General features: G+C 40.9%; 1 protein-coding gene across 1 annotated transcript in view; it reads right to left on the reverse strand.

Moving 5' to 3' along the window:
• gabrb2b (gamma-aminobutyric acid type A receptor subunit beta2b) overlaps nucleotides 1-18082 on the reverse strand; it is an 82152-nt gene that overhangs the window by 7884 nt on the left and 56186 nt on the right. Inside the window, exons 5-6 of the mRNA XM_088320637.1 lie at nucleotides 17591-17673; nucleotides 5073-5210 (exon numbers count right to left, since the gene is read on the reverse strand). Coding sequence (XP_088176763.1) covers nucleotides 5073-5210; nucleotides 17591-17673 — 221 coding nt within the window. The remainder of the gene's footprint in view (nucleotides 1-5072; nucleotides 5211-17590; nucleotides 17674-18082) is intronic.

The raw sequence follows: 18082 nt of genomic DNA on the forward strand, positions 1-18082 counted from the left end.
GTCTATCAATAAACTTTGAATAGCTAGGCAACTCATTTGTTTACGATTCAAAATGCTGACTTTGACTAGATACAATATAAAATCAAGATTTTGTGATGCTCTTTTCATTTTATAAGTGCTAAAAAATGCTCAGAATTAAATGTCATCTTCAATTTCCTGTCCGACCCTCCTCACTAGCACCCCCGAATAGACCTGACCAGGGAGACTGAGAAGTGTGATTCACCTGTAATTTGGACACACTCTCCGGTTCCCCTTCTTGAAAAGGGGGACCACCACCCCAGTCTGCCAGTCCAGAGGTGCCTTGGCCCGATATCCACACAATGGTGCAGAGGCTTGTCAACCATGAAATGCCTACAACCTCCAGAGCCCTAATGAACTCTGCAGGGATCTCATCCACCCATGGGGACTTGCCACAGAGGAGTTTCTTAACCATCTCAGTGACTTCAACCCCAGTAATATAAGAGCCCCCCTCAGATTTCAGCAGTCCATCTCCACTATGGGTGTGGACCAGAATTTCCTAAAAGCCATTCGGAAGTCACTTTCCATAGCCATGCCAAACTCCTCCCCTGCCTGAATTGTTGCAGCGTTCCGCTTGGCCTGCCAATACCTGCCAGCTGCACAGGCCAGGAGGGGCCCAATGAGACACCTTCTTCAGCTCTACGACATCCCTTACCACCAGTGACCACTAACGGGTCTGAGGGTTACCGCCACGGCAGGTACCGACTACCTTTCAGCTTCAACCAGCCTCCTCGATGATGGAGGCACGAAACATGTTCACTTGGACTCCCCTTGGAACATGGGCAAAGTTCTGTCAGAGGTGTTTATTAAAGCTCCTTCAAAAAAACTACTACAAGGTTGATCAACGAACTGCGGCCTAGGGTGTCCTGGTGCAAGGCGAAGAGAGGCTACACTCTCTTATATAGGGGTGAACCGCTACATACAGGCGCTGAGCCGTGGGGCAACTGATATGCCCATACCGGCTTGCTCCAGAGTGGAAGAGAGTCAAACCGTCTCAAGAGGTCTGGTACCAGAGCCCAAGCTGTGGGTGGAGGGAATTCCGACTAAAACTAGTCGGAACTTCTCAATCTCACAGATCAGCACAGGCTCCTTCCCCGCTGGAGAGGTGACATTCCATGTCTCAAAACCCAGTTTGTGTAGCCAGGGATCGTTGCACCAAAGACCCCTCCTTTGGCTGCTACCTGGCTCTCTCGGCACCCGACCCCTTATGTCCCTGCCCACAGGTGGTGAGCCCATGGGAAAGGGCACCCACGAGCAAAGTTCAGGCCACCAGACGCTCACAAGCAGACCTCACTTACAGGTATACATATCTCATCTCATCTCATTAGCTGCACCGCTTATCAGCACAGTACCCGGACAGGGTTGCGGAGGTGCTGGAGCCCATCCCAGCAATCATCGGGCAGTGGTCAGGGGACACCCTGAACTGGTTGCCAGCCAATCGCAGGGCACACAGGGACAGACAACTCGCTCGCTCATTCACACCTAGGGACAATTTGGACCGGCCAATCCACCTGAAATGCATGTCTTTGGAATGTGGAATGAGGAAACCGGAGTGCCCGGAGGAAACCCACGCAAGCATGGGGGAACATACAAACTCCACACAGTAAGTCCGGTATCTGGATTTGAACCCACACAGGAGGTTCCCAAGACCTTAGAACTGGGCCACACACGCGCTAACCACTGCGCCGCCGTGCTGCCCAGGTATACATATTTAAAATGTTATTTAATAATGAATATTACTCACAAGTAATACTCAATATATTTTTTAATAGTAATGATATTATCTGGGGTACCAGGGGTTTGGAATAAATTAGCTTATTAGCATAGGGGTTTATCGCCTGAGACAACTCAGAACAGAGTTGTATCCCAGAGTCCACAGTACAAGGTTGAACAAGATATAACAAATATTTTAGGTTTACATCCCCACAGAAGGGACGCAGTTTAACCTAGAAAAAAAACTTGGCAACCCTCGGACTGCTTTTTCATTTACTTCATTTAAGTTCCCGCCACTCCGAGTGTCACTGAGGTGGATGTTTATAGGATAAACACCGCAAGACAACAAAGCCCGTCGGTATGTGATATTTATTTGGTAAAACGACATTGGCTCTCCTTGGCCGTAAACTCCACACCGAAGTTGGAGGAAGGCCAAACGCTCGCTGGCGTTTTCATCTTTATACCATCTTAAGGTCGCTATATCCAATCTGACGAAAAGGAATCGCTGCCACTTTCAAATTCGTTTAAATCACATTAGCGGAAGTCAGATTCATGCTACGCTAACTGCATTCAAACGCGATATATGGACAAGGTCTTGCTTTCACCAGCGTCTTATGAATATGGAAACAAGCCAAGCATTAATGTTTCATTGTATCAGACAACATTCTTGTTGTTCATTGCTTCTAAATAAGACATGCCATCTTACATATTGGCAACTCGTTTCACCAGTTTTTATCTGTACGAGCTATTAGCAGGCATTGGATTTCGAGAATCGGATAAGGCTAAACGGTTAAAGGTAATAGTAAAATCGATGTTTCACAGATGTGACTTGATGGCACTCACTTTACTGAATGTACAAATTCATTAACTTATTCAATGCCAGATATTTCTCTCAAACAGGAACAGCTGGTGCCAGACAATCTTCTGCCATTTTAGGAGTCCACAGTGCCATTTGTTCTCTAGGTATAAAGGAGAGCACTGTGATGAAAGAAGGACGCGATCAAACAAGAACTAAAAGCTTTGGCGGAAATAAAGAGCAAAGGCAGAATGTCCCACTTTCACTTTACCTCCAGAAACCTTGTTAGAATATGATATGGTGAAATTGTGAATGTGTTTAATTGCTGTTAAAAGTGTTGATAAAAATTGTTCAAACCTCATATTGTTAGAAAATGATATAATGAAATTGTGAATGTGTTTAATTGCTGTTAAAACTGTCAATAAAATTGTTCAAACCATATAGAACATAGGACATATGGAAAGAAAGGGCCAACTATCATCTTTTATTAGAAGCCCTTTAAGACTCTTTGTGATTAAGGGCTATATAAATAAAAATGACTTGACTTGACTAGAAGCAAAAATATTTCTGGATTGGACCATTGTTAAGTAAACAACGGTTGAACATCGCGAAGATTCTTGAAATAACTCGTTTCCAGAAAACGTCTTTGTGGTAAAAAGAAGCATTTCAAGCGGAAGTTTCACTTCGCTTGTGCTTTTATTTTGAAATTTTGACAACCCTAATATCGAAACTTTGCTTTCCATAAATACAAGGGCACTTTGCTTCCAAAATAACCTTTCATTGCAAGAACAGGATGAATGAGCTTTGCATGAACGATGCATGATCGTGATCACACGATTTCTGTAACCATGGCGATCCCGTTCCTGAGCACGTGCACGAGGAACTATGTTATCTTTTTGGAAATAAACAAGCTTGAAGGGTAAAGTGTCCATATTTTCGCTACTCTGACCATATTGCTTCACCATGCCTATACTTGCCGGATGGGGCCGCCTACACACTTTAATCGCTGGATACAGGAAGCAAGACTAGAATGTGGGGGCTCCCATGATGTGTAAACAAAGATCTGATCAAAGCCACTCCTGCCATTTAACAGGGATTTTTCATACTAAAAGCTTTCACAAAAGCTTGATACACACTAATAAGCTGCGCCAAGCCCTTTAATTATTTTTAAAGTATTCCCAGCCGGCTTCGCATTGGTTGCAGTAGCCATTGCCACCGTTAGTTGATCTGTCCCATTAGCCACCATTAGCTCTCCATGTTTGTGGCCCTTTTTGGCTGCTCACCTTTTGTTGTACCATTACTGCATCCAACTGTGACACATCACATAGGCATTCTCCACAAAAACTATGAAAACTTTGCTTAAAGCACTTGTAACCTCTTCGAAGAACTAACATGGCGACCGGCTTGCTGGAATGCTGGTGTTACTTCGTTGACGTTGCAGCCTTGGATAACAAGGACTATATATGGTGTTTTCAAAATGCATCTCGGGAAATAATTGGACGGTATTTCTCATATCTCGTTTGCCCGCGTCCCTGCGTCCTAGACGCATTATTTTTACTTTTTTGACACAAAATTGTCATTATCATTTTTTAACAAAGATTTACCACACTCCAAACTTTTCGTGAGGCAGATCCGCCATTGTTGTTTTGGTCTCGCGGTTCGAGTTTTTGTCTGCACGCTGATCTCCAGTTCGAGTTGTGTAGTGAAAGTCCGTTTCTTTTTAGAGAACCGGCTTTTTCGGCTCAACTCATTAAAGAAAGCCGGCTCTCAAACAGCTGACTTGCTTTGATGCATTATATTACGAATGATTATGTTGTATAAAGAAGTTAAGAAAAAAAAGGAAGTATAAAAGGAGAAAATAAAACAAGACAGGTTTGTGGTGATCCCTTTTAATCAGTATATTACCAACAATAATTTAATTCAGAAAATGAATTCATAATTTGAATAACAAAATGTATTATTCTACTTAATTACTTTTGCATGTATTTTTTCCTTCTACAGTGAACGTCCAAGCGACTTAATTTTTGAACTTTTTTATAATGAACCTCATTCATGTCGAGCAACTCAGTGTCTCACAACAAAATGTTCATTAACAATAGATATGATATAAGGAAACACATGTACAATATAACATGTTAAACTACTGTTTGGAAAAAAAATATTTTTTAGTATTTTGTAAGGGAAAATACGATAGTTTGTAAGGGCATGGAGCACACTAAATTTTGGGGACCCATAGATCTCTGTTGGGACCCATACATTTTTTAGCATGCGAGTCCCCGGGACCCATCACTTTTCAGAGGTAAAATGAACACTGTATACCGATGAAATATGTATAGGTTTTATGCAAAAACCAAGTACTATTTCCTCACATTTTGCATGTATAAGAATGTAGTATTACCTTTAGGCATGAATTCATTGTTTTAAAAATAGGAGCCTTTCTCTACTGAACGCTAGTCTTGGTGATGCCAAGCATCAACGACTTTCTGATGCGTTGTCTCCCCCAAAAAACTTAAGAGACTTTCATGGAGTTGCCTGTCAATCTCACCTGTCGAGAAGACGACATTCTTGGAGATGAGCTTGTGATCCACAATAGAGAACTGTGGCAGTTCAATCCTGTCCACGCCAGTCACGGCATTGTGGCCACCCCGCCAGTAGAACTCGATATCATCCGTCGTGTAACCGTCTGAGACGGGATACAAGAAAAAGCAGGAAAGAGTTGTTGTAGGGACCAAATGAATGATAATTAAAAGTAACAGATTGTTGAAACAGCGTTCTTCATTGTAGAGAAACTTTCCACTTTAGGGGTTCAACCATGATCTGAGGAAGTACATTGGTACCTATTCTTATGTGCTAATAGCTCGAAGTGCTAGTACCACAATTGGATTTTCCCAATATCAAATAATTAAAAATTGGCCTGCTCCCGTCTTGCGAAAAGCATATAAGTGAACCCTAAAGATAGATAGATAGATAGATAGATAGATAGATAGATAGATAGATAGATAGATATATAGATAGATAGATAGATAGATAGATAGATAGATAGATAGATAGATAGATAGATAGATAGATAGATAGATAGATAGATACTTTATTCATCCCCGCAGGGAAATTCACATTTCCAGCAGCATCCCTGAGCTGAGAACAATACAATAATAAAGCAAACATAATACAATATACAAATACCCAATGTGACGTGCAAATGCCCACTGTAGCGTGTTATATAGAATATCTAAATAGTGCTACACAGAATACATATTGCAATAAAAGTTCAGTAATATGCAATGTGGGGGGTGTGGTTTAATGTGGGCTTTTACTCTGCCAGGTAGTTAAAGAGCCTCATGGCATGAGGAAGAAAAGATCTCTTCAGTCTGTCCGTAGTACAAGACAGTGACAGCAGTCTGACTGTCTTTAAAGAGCTTTAAAACACATCTTTCTGATCACCAAAAACAAATTCATACATTATTTAAACATGCAAAATAAAGTCATAAGATGAATAAGACTATATTAAGGAAATAAAAAGCGAGTTTATTATGAGCACCGTAACCAATGTGTGCACGTTCTGCGGAGGAAATGTGGGGGCGATTGCAGGGAAGAGTCACGAAGATCGCATACCTGTAAATTAAATGTTTTATTATGTTTTATTTTTCAATTTTAAAAAGACACATCTCGTCTTGCCCATTTCGTCTCTCATCCATCTGTCTGTCTGTCTTTGGTAGGAAACGACAACGTCATCATAGATTGCTAATATTGTTACAGTTTTTGACATAGACCATCTTACTGTGAGTAAATAGGTGCCACGTTGTGATTGTAAGGTTTATCATAAAGACAATTTGCAATCATTAATAAGGGGATATTTTTGGCGAAAGTTTACAGGTATGAAAGCAAGAGACTGTTCATACTTAAGCACTCTCTGTACACTTAAAATTAAAGTTACTGTAACTTTAAATGAACATACACACAGTTTATAAAGCATTATGTTTTATGCTATGCCTGTAGTAGTCTGCATGCGCAAACTTGGTCGAGCTGACGCTGGTGGTAATGGGTCATTGGCCTCAAACATTGTCTAGTGGTAGCTTCTGGAATTGTTGGTGACTTAGACTTTCTTTCGTATAGCGAGGTAGATTTTTGTTAAAAAAATCTTGTATACCAAAATTCTAGTTTTTAGAGGTACAACTGTATTTCTTATTTAACAGCCATTTGTCATTTACAGTCATAGCTTGGTACTTGATTGACTCCATATTTGCACATTCTCTTCAAATTCATTGGGATTTAGTGTGTTTTATCGGCTTTTTGCTAATAATTGATCCCAAGAAAGTTTGTAATCAATAAAAAAAGTAAAACAGTGAGAATTTGAAAAAGAAAATACTTGCAAAATACGAGAATAGTGTACGGGTGTCCACTATCAAACCACTGCTCAAAGCTACAGTAAATGGTTTAAAGATAATTTGTATTCGGACCCTAATTAGGTTTTAACTTTATTATCAACACATTTTAATACTTAACATTGTTTGATAAACGTTTAATTCAAAATTTGGCTATTCTGGAATGCGTAGGAACGTATAAAAGGAAACACCATTACTTCATATGTTAAATAATGTTTCAGTTTTTGAACAATTCGATGGTCAAACACCATTCCAAATGGATTTAGATTGAGTATCAAGTGATCACTGTATAGGTACATGTTTCATTAATAATTGGGGTTTTGGAATGCTTAGGAACATAGATGTAAAGATCCGGCATGACAACTTCCACCAGAGGGCGCCAATCAGGTTTGGAACTGGGCCCTAGTGTGTCCAATCATCACACGCCTAATAATCAGGACCCTTTACAGGGACATTTTGGACAGCATATGATGTCGGGGCATTTCATTTCCACTGTAATTGCTAACTCTGATTTTGTTTCTGGTTTCTTGTTAGGGCATTTTGTTATTAGTTTAGCACCCCCTTGTATGATTGTTACTTTGTTCCTTGTATCTCCATTTCCGGGTTGGGCTTTGTTTCTGGTTTAGATCATGTCAGGTTTTTGTGAACCCTTGTTTGTCGCTTTGTACCTCCGTTTGTTATTAAATACCATCTTTCTTTTTGAGCACCGTTGCATCGATTCCTGCCTTCCCCACTTAGGTCCACCACGCAAAATTACTCAGCAATATAAAGAAAAACGGCAGCACGGTGGCGCAGTGGTTAGCGTGTGTGCGGCACAGTTCTGAGGTCATGGGTTCACACCCAGCTACCAACCTTCCTGTGCGGAGTTTGCAGGTTCTCCCTGTGCTTGTGTGGGTTTCCTCCGGGCAGTCCGGTTTCCTCCCACATTCCAAAAACATGCATGTCAGGTAAATTGACCGGTCCAAATTGTCTCTAAGTGTGAATGAGCGAGTGAGTTGTCTGTCTGTGTGCCCCGCGACTGTCTGGCAACCAGTTCAGGGTGTCCCCTGCCCAGTGCCCAGAGATTAGTTTTACCGAGTACAGGTTTTCTTATGCTAGCGAGCAACAAGCTAGTCGTTTCCACAATTCAGCTACACCATTTTACATGTCTCTTATGTTTTTGTGGTTTCCCTGATATATAATATATTAGCTCTATTAGCCTTGCACGTGTTTCCTGATTTTAAAACATTCATCTTTTAGCCTTCCGTGAACAAAGCTCACGCTAATGCCTTGATGCTACATTTGGACTGAATTATGAAAACGCCGACAATCAATAATGAAGGACCCTTAAACATACAACATCACTTTTGCATCCCAGCGAAGGAAACCCCCATTTCCCGCGTATATACGCTATATGCGACTAAATCTATGAGTCAGCCTATTATGTAGCGTCCCATGCGCAGCTAAATTATTAACAATCAAAAAAAAAAGATTAAATAAGCAGGCGAGGCATCCATTTTCATCTCTCCAAGCGAGTCCAATCCTTGAAAGGGACAAGAGTCTATTAATATTAATCGCAAGCAAAGTTATTCCCTCTTTTGCTTTCATTTTGGCCAAATCAGCGGAGACGCCGGGCAGTGGGTCCAAGCAATAAATCATTTAAAGTAACGTGTTACTCTAGTTACATCTGAAGACAATCGGCCCTTTGAAAAGCAAAGATAAAACACTCTCGTTAGGCCATGAAAGTCCCTTCTTACATGATAGACTGCATGCTGAGGCTGCTTTATTATTGAAACGGGGAAATTTACATGCGCTTGAGTTAGAGCCGTTTAAATGCACTCACTCAGCAAGGCGGTTTAATACAGCGAGCGTTAGACTCATCTACACAAATTCAACTTGTATTTCATCTTGAGATTAGGCAAGAGTTGCCGATGCTTTTTATTTAATATAATTTTTAATCTATACTACCGTAAATTCCGGACTATAAGCCGCTACTTTTTTCCCTAAGGTTCAACACTGCGGCTTATTCAGTGATGCGGCCAATTTATGTAATTTTTCTAACAGCCGCCAGCGGTGCTCGAGTTCAAGGCACATGACGCAGCTTACAAGCTAAACGCAATCGAGCAGTCCGATAAAGAAGGAAATAGAGCTATTGCACGCAAACTTTACCTTGCGAGCGTGTTGCTAGCGTGTTTTTGAAAAAGGGAGCGTGGGACGACGTCCATATGACAAAGTCTCTTTCCCATACTGATGGAAGACGACTTTGATGACGTAAGTTATAGGAAGGAAGATGAGGACGGTTTACCTCGATTTCTACAAATACGGTATGCTTATTTTAACAGACCCGTTTATTGTGTTCCGAGCGTGTTCGTAGTAGCGTTTTACTACCCTTCACAGGCACGGTTTGGGATGAAAGTTATAATATTATTATTAAAGCTTTGAAAACTCTCTCGGTGAACTGTATTTCTTTGTAAATATGTGTAACCATGTATAATATGTATTTGCAACTGTATATTTTTGTAATGTATTTATTTGTATTTATTTTGGAAACTTATTCTGATAAGTCTTGCACTGACCAATTAAAAAGAAGGGGCGTAACAGACGCGGGGGATGACGGGAAGTGGGGACCGGTAAAGGTGAGTGTTTGTGGACTCGGCAGACAATAGTGGATATATATTTTTCCCACCCTTACCTTTGGAAATATACACTTTTTTTCCTTGGATTACTTTTAACGGGACCTGGACTCTGCAAATCTGCATCAAATCTTGATTTAATGGGGGCGCATGCGGCTTATATACATGTGCGGCTTGTGTAAGTACAAAATTGGTTTTCCTCTTAAAATGTGGTGGGTGCTGCTTATAATCAGGTGCGCTCTATAGTCCAGAATTTACAGTATACAAAATAGCTGGTTTTCAAACAAGTCAAACGTTTTAACTCATTCACTGCCAGATATTTCTCTTAAATTGTCAGGACCAGAACGGAAACAAGATCCACTCGCGTAGCGTTTCTCACAAGTTTTTTGGGGGAGAAAGGAAAGGATTGCACACACGATCCGGTGGTCGCGGGGAGCAGGTCGCTCTGAACGTGGAAGTGGCACTTCCGTGGCGAGCGATGGCAGTGTTGGGAGCAGGAAAATCAGGTCAGTAGCTGGGATAGGAGAGCAAAATTGGAAACAAGTCGAAAGCCAGGAGAGGAGAGTAGACGTGGTCAAGATCTGAAACGGATCGTAATTCGGGACGGGAGAGCAGACATGGTCGAGATCAAAACAGATCGTAGCGAGAGAAAACAGGACAGGCAAAAAAGGGCTTGCCGTGTAAAAACAGATTCGCAGAGGGACTGACAAAAGGGGACTGACAGGAGAGAGTTTAAATACCGACAGGGAGCCAATGTGTCAACAAGCTGCAGCTGGTGCCACACGGGCGGGGCCAATTAGGTGCCATGGCAACTGTAACACAAATGGGAGGAGCTAGCCCCAACCATTTTTTTCAATTTTGACTCATTTTTAAGGGCCTACAGGAAATGTATTTCTATAGTTTATAGACGTAGGACATAGCAAAAGAAAGCTTGAACCCTTATTTTTCATTAGAAAAGAGAGTATGTTTCTAGCTTTTACCGTTATTTGGTAAACAAGCGTTGAACAACGATAAGTTTCTGAAATAAACAGCCGCTGTGAAATGATGCATTTCAAGCGTAAATAGTGATACGTCTGATATCTAGCTTTCCATTTGCCTGCAAAATAACATTTTAATGCAAGAACACTAAAATAATGCATGAACGATGCATGGGCTATGCAAGAAGTTTTCAGTGCCCGATTTTGCCGGTGACTTGATCACATGATTTCAGTCACTATGGCGATCGCGTTCCTTCAAGAATGTTATCCTTCTCTGCCCCAATGATGGCGAAAGGACTTCATCATCTTTTTTAGAAAGGAAAAAGCTGTTGAAGCGTTAACTGCTTGTACATATCCATATATTTTGCTACTCTCACCACGCTGCTTTACTTCGCCTACTCGGGGGCCGCCCACACACTATGGTGGTATATTTGATACAGGAAGCAATACTAAGTGTAGGGGGCTTCCTCGATGTGTGGACACACTTCCTATCCAAACTACTTCTGCCATCAAATGGTTATTTTTCATAATGAAACGTGATTCTTTCTGATGAGCTACACCAAACACTTTATGATAGTTTTCTAAAATAATACAAAAAAACTTAGCAAGTCACTTTAATACAAGGAGCGTCATATTCATATGCTCAAATTCAACTCGGAGGTTTTTCACATTGAAATTCGACAAGAGTTGGCAATGCTTTTTTCATTTATTTGATTTGAAATTTATTTATTTTTTAAAAATAAGTCAAACAAAAGCCGTTCATAGCAAAAGCTTTTAATTTATAATCACGTGGCTATTCTTCTCTATGTCTACCTTCTCACCTCACCACAGTTTTCTCCATCTTGCCTGCCCACCTTAATTAAATCTTGACTGACCTATTTAGTTGGACTGAATTATTAAACATGATTCTTCATTGGCGGCTTTCAACGCCCTCACACTCTGAGGTGATCTCTTGTTCCTCCAGATGAAAAGCCCTATTTGGTGCACACACTGTTCTATCCATTTGTGTTCTTCGGCTCTAAAGTTCTGAAGAGGAATGGTGGTTTGTCCCAGCTGTCGATCTGCATGCTCCATTTTTTCAGTGCCTTCAATTTTTGGTGATTTAGTCAGATTGCATTTACGTTAAGAATAGATATGAAAGACCAAAGTTCGGGAATACAAAAAGAAACCACTGCAGTAGAACCCTGAGCTACATCGTCGCCGCCTCACAATATTTTCTCTCTATCAAGTTAAGAATACATTTTGCTTAGTACAATACTGGAAGTTTTCCACTGTATTTATGAGCTTTGGGTCCCAAGACTTACAGTGATGTTAAATGGAGAAGCAACGGCATGATAACCATGGAATACCAACAAATAATGCAAAAAAATTGATCAAAAAAAAGCACACCTATCGCTACATTCAGTTAGTTGCGTGGGAAAAACCAATCGGCGATTGGGACTATTATTATAAATAAGGAAGTGATTAAATCAAGAACATATTCTAATCATCACAATCTTCACAAGTGGAAGTTTTGAAATCAAATCGTCTCCTGTCTCCTCTTCTCTGTCTGCATCCACCAGGTACTCCAATTGACCAGCTCAGGAAACACCACACCAAAAGTAAAAACACATAATTTTCCCACTCCATTATATGAATGAATGAATGAATAGCTGTCATGATTACCGGTGAATCACCGGTGCCCTCTCCTTTGGCGCCAACTGCCTCGGACTCTGATTGGCTCCCTGTCCCTATTTAAACCCACTCCTGTCTGTCGCCTGTTGTTCGTCCATCTGCGAACCTCAGTGTATACTAGGCAAGCCTTTTTCGACCCTGACTCCCACCTGTCCCATTTTTGCTCCCGTCTGTCTCCGGCTACGACCCGTTTTTGATCTTGACCTCTTCTGCTCTCCCTTCCCGACTTACAACCTGTTTTTGATCTCGACCACGTCTGCTCTCCCGTCCCGACTTACGACCCGTTTATGACCCCGACCAGGTTATTGCTCTCCTGTCCCGCCTATCGACCTGTTTTTCCGTCCTTGACACCGCCATCGCCCGCTACGGAAGATCCACTCCCGTGTTCGGATCACAATCCGAGTACGAGAGTGACTTGCTTCCCGCGCCTAGCGAACACCGGATCGTGGGCGCAGCCCTTCCTCTTTCCTTTAATAAAACATGTGAGAAACATAATGCAATTGGGTCCTGTCTCTGTTCTGGTCCTGACAATAGCCTTTATTGTACAACCATGCAACAAAATAGGGGGCTTCTCCTTTCAGTGCAAGTAATACAAATTAAAAATATGAAAATGTATAAAATGATAAAAACGTAGAAAACTATATTTTAATGATATATTATATATATAAGTACATATTTGCTGTCGGGCAGCACGGCGGTGGTGTGGTTAGCGCGTGCGCGGCACAGTTCTGAGGTCTTGGGAACCTCCTGTGTGGGTTCAAATCCAGCTACCGGACTTCCTGTGCGGAGTTTGTATGTTCTCCCCGTGCTTGCGTGGGTTTCCTCTGGGCACTCCGGTTTCCTCCCACATTCCAAAGACATGCATTCCAGGTGGATTGGACGGTCCAAATTGTCCCTAGGTGTGAATAAACGAGCGAGTTGTCTGTCCCTCTGTGCCTTGCGATTGGCTGGCAACCAGTTCAGGGTGTCCCCTGCCCACTGCCCGATGATTGCTAGGATGGGCTCCAGCACCCCCGCGACCCTACTGAGGATAAGCGGTGCAGATAATGAGATGAGATGAGATATTTGCAGTCGTTCTCAGTAAAAACTTTTTTGTTAATTGATTGTTTTATCTTGGTTATACGGATCTTACGTTTCTAAACCCAGCCATAAACTAATTTAACTTTGCAATCTCCTTTTCAAGACGAACTACCGGTAATGTCGTATCCTGGGGGTCTACTGTACTTGGTTATACAAAGGTACAAGTAGTAACTCATTCGAAGTAAACATTGAAAATAGATTTTGGGTGGCAAAATTAGCTATAAAACACACGTCATGCCAACGTGATAACCTCTAAATGGGACATTTTTTACTTTGCATCAGTTTATAATGTGACAGATACCAAAGCAAGATGATATGAATCTTTGTTTCCATGGGTAGTTATGATGGAAGCACATAAAAAAATAAGCAATTTTCTCCAGGCCATCGAGAAAAAGCTTTGAAAATGCTTGGCATTCACTGCAGCGATTCCGTCATTTGCATGATATCGACAGAGAGAGCCTGTGCTACAAATTACAACAAAAGGGAGAATGGGAAAGGAAGTCCATTAAGCCTAATTGGCAGAGATATTATCGTGTTCCATCTGGGGACTGGGGGGGTTGAGTATTTCATGGCAGCACAAAAGGTCTGCGAGTCCTGGAGCGCCGGTCGGCCACAATGAAATGAATTTTTTGGGTGATTCCATCTGCGGAGATAACAATGCGGGAGAAGAGCTATTTAACCGGGACTGTGGAGTATCTGCCCGTCTGCATCTGACTGCCGGCTTTTTATCGGCTCGATAAAAAAAGATGTCTCCCTTGATTTCATTTAATGGTCAAAGAAGGATGTTGGCGTGAGATCAAAATGCTGGCATCTGACGTATCAAACATCAGGTGGAAAACGGTTTTGAAATACGACTTTCAGTTTCTGCCCCACTTCTCATTTTAAAACCGCAAGTGTCGAGTTTAGTTTGCTTCCCTCCTGCACTGTTTATTACAATTTGTCAAAAACTTTCGGACGAGACTTCAAAGTCATTTCAATGGAGCAGGGTCGGGATGTATAAATTGGGTTTCAAATGGTCCTTCATGCCTGGCTGCATCTATGGACGCTCTCAGACATCCATTTAGCTGAAGTGAATTCAGCCATTTCCAATGAAACCTGAGACGTTTTATAAACAGTTTGAGGTTAGGCTCAATGCTTAAGAGAGCACGCTTGACCACACGTACGTAGCACCCGCAAAATAACTGCTTTCTCTGCTTTCGTCATGGAAGATCTGCTGGCTCGTCTCGGCTGATTCTGTTTTTCGGTTTAAAGTGGCTTTAAGAGAAACTCAGGCGTCCAATCACGTACGGATAGGCTAGAGCTAGGCTTCATGCCTGGGCAGTAGAAGAACATCTAAGGATAACAAAAAGATGTGCATAGTACAAGTGGCTTACTTGTCAACCTGTACGTTTTTGCTGTACAAAGTACATTTATTATGCATTTTAAGACGTGTACGACGTATAAAAAAAATTTGTACGGAAAAACGTAAATTTGTCCATTATGGGAACCATCCGGTATACACCGACTACGAAACAGCAAATCAATCAAGTCAAACGAGTTTGCCGCGGTAGCCTCTATCTCTGTATCGCTTTTTTCATTGCAAACAAAGCGAGCGGTTTGATGCTACTGTGCGCATGCATCTGCCGCCTCGGATTTCATGTGGGAGTTATGTAGTGAAAGGAAGTCCGTCTCTTTTTAGAGGACCGGCTTTTTCGTCTCAACTCATTAAAGAGAGCCGGCTCTCAAACGGCTCACTTGCTTTGATGCATTATATTACGAATCATTACTGTTTTATAAATAAGTTAAGAAAAAAAGGAAGTATAAAAGGAGAAAATGAAAAAAGACAGGTTTGTGGTTATCCCTTTAATCAGTATATTACCAACAATAATTTAATGCAGAAAATGAATTCATAATTTGAATAAGTAAATGTATTATTCTACTTAATTATATTTGCATGTATTTTTTCCTTCTATAGTGGATCCAAGCTACTTAATGTTTGAACTTTTTTATAATAAACCTCATTCATGTCGAGCAACTCTGTATCTCACTACAAAATGTTAATTAACAATATATATGATATAACAAAACACATGTACTATATAACATGTCAAACTATATCAATAAACACGTTTGAAAAAAAATATGGTGTAAGATTATTTTGTATTTTGTCAGGGAAAATACGACAGTTTGTAAGGGCATGGAGCCGTGGAGGTTGACAGGTGTGCTATAGTAAAAAAAAAAAGTTAATTCAATAATTCTTCAAAGTGATTGTGTGTAATAATTCACCACGAGAGGTCGTTGTAGCTTAGAATGGCGTTGAAGCGTGTGCACCAGAAGAAAGTATACTACGGAGGGCTGGAGGATACCACTTAGCATAATTCTGATAAACTACCTATGCAGAATCTTCATTTGGGCTTTCGTCGTAGCAAAAAACGGCGGCCAAACATCACAACTTCTTCAAAGGGCATCTCAAGTTGTGTAATACAAGAACACGTTTCTAATCCTACGAGTACCATATGTATGAGATGCTACATATATTTTTAAATATGATTTAAATCACGAGTGTTTAATTTTAAAGGTACTGTCCGGAATTTTGAATTGTTCTACTCGCTGACTCCATCTTCTGGCTTAAGTCATCATTGTAGCCTCTGTCGAGTTGCTTGTGTGGTGCGTGTTTTTAATCGATTCATTCGAATAAGCTCTTCTTTTTTCATATTTTTGGGGGTTCGGTTTGACATTTGGACTGGGTTTGAACTGGTCCTTTTCTTACTTTCACCATTTTCATGCTACACTAACAGAAAAATTAAAACACTTTCCACCCCCATACCTCTTTTCTGCTTCCTAACGTGTTATGAGTACCAAACAGCTTTGATATAATTAAGATAAAAGCAGATAGGCGCGGTGAAAATATATAAAGGCTATTGGAACTAATTTGAGCATTATCACATACTGAATGGAAAAATATCCTACATTTTAACTTTTTAAGGACACATCAAATGACACACCCCACCTTTAAAATAATAGGGTGTTTTAACACCACCAGGGTTTGTCATATAATACATACTCGGGGTTTAATTTTGATGAGGGAAAAAAATTAACATTTTCATATCCCTTTCTTTCCTGTGCAATTTTAATATTACGTTTTTAAAATAAATGTTTTACATCTGATTAGTAGCAGTTGTTCAATTGAATTAATCAAAGTATTGTATTCAAGATAGATAGATAGATAGATAGATAGATAGATAGATAGATAGATAGATAGATAGATAGATAGATAGATAGATAGATAGATAGATAGATAGATAGATACTTTATTCATCCCCTCAAGTTATTTCACACCATGTTTAGCATTCTGTCATGGTTACTGATGTGACTCAGCTGTGCCTGCTCATTTGGCGCCAACTGCCGCGGGTTCTGATTGGCTGCCTGTCACTATTTGAACCCAGTACTGTTGATCCCCTGTTGTCAGTCCGTCTGTGAATCTCCGTGTATACAAGGCAAGCCTTTTTCGACCCTGACTCCCGCCTGTCCCGTTTTTGCTCCCGTTTGTCTCCAGCTACAACCCGTTTTGATCCCGATTGCGTCTGCTCTCCCCTCCTGGCTTACGACCCCTTTTTGTTCCCGACTACGTCTACTTTCCCGTTCAGGCTGACGACTCGTTTTTGACCACGTCTTGCTCTCTCAGTCCCGGCTACTGACCAGTTTTTCGCCCCTGAAACAGCCATTGCTCGCTGCAGAAGATCCACTTCCGAGTACGAGAGCGATTTGCTTTCTGCGCACAGCGAACACTGGATCGTGGGCACAGCCCTTCCTTTCTCTTTCAACAAAACTTGGGGTAAACGTCACGCAGGTGGGTCCTGTTTCCATTCTGGTCCTGACACATTCTTGTTGAAATGTGAAGTAAATAGATACCAAAATTCAAGGTCATGTTTCTAGGATCGCAAAAAATGTAGTATTTTTTTAACAGAATTTTGCCCGAAAAACTTCACTTAACATTTTCCTGGAATCTAAGGCAGACCCAAAAGCAAAATTAGCCAATAGGTGCGCCTCATAATCTGAAAAATACGTTACCTAAAAATTATTACAGTTATATACCGTAACCATTTAGTGGAGAGAACACCGTTTCATAATGTTCTTTGAAATATAATATATGTTTTTTTGACGTTTGTTTGGATGCAGCCTCAGCTTTACAGTAGTTTTAGGTTTGTGTCCTTTATAGCCCTGTGCACCTTTTTAATGACAAATATTTCACAGCAGAAGGTGCAGTTTATAACTCAGTGTGTCCTATAGTCTGCAAAATACAGTACCTGAAGCTTTACTATCTATTTCATCTCAATTCTTGAAAAGGGATGCACTCACAGCTTTCAATTTCCAATGTGCAGTTTTGCTCATCCAGTGGATATCTTCGGAGGTCCATCATGCAAGCAGCCGTTGTTGTTATCCTGAAAAGAAAGAAATCACACCCTGTTTATCGGTGTTCATATCAAATAGCACGATTAAAATCATCGGTATAAAAAAGCTAAATACCGTAAATTCCGGACTATAGAGCGCACCTGATTATAAGCCGCACTCACCACATTTTAAGAGGAAAACTGATTTTGTACTTACACAAGCCACACCTGTATATAAGCCGCATGCGCCCACATTAAAGAATGTAACACAAACACAAAATTAACCCAAACCCGACTTTAAGTCCTGCGATTGAAACTAAATGTCCTTCATTAAAGTTCACAGTCCAAAAGTCACAGCCGGCTAAATGAACGGAAAATGATACCGGTACTTAAGGTTTGATGCAGACATGCAGAGTCCGGGTCCCGTTGAAAGTAATCCAAGGAAAAAAGTGTATATTTC

This window comes from Urocampus carinirostris, chromosome 17 (assembly GCF_059441175.1).
Source record: "Urocampus carinirostris isolate Australia breed hairy pipefish chromosome 17, RoL_Ucar_1.0, whole genome shotgun sequence".
Lineage (NCBI taxonomy): Eukaryota > Metazoa > Chordata > Actinopteri > Syngnathiformes > Syngnathidae > Urocampus > Urocampus carinirostris.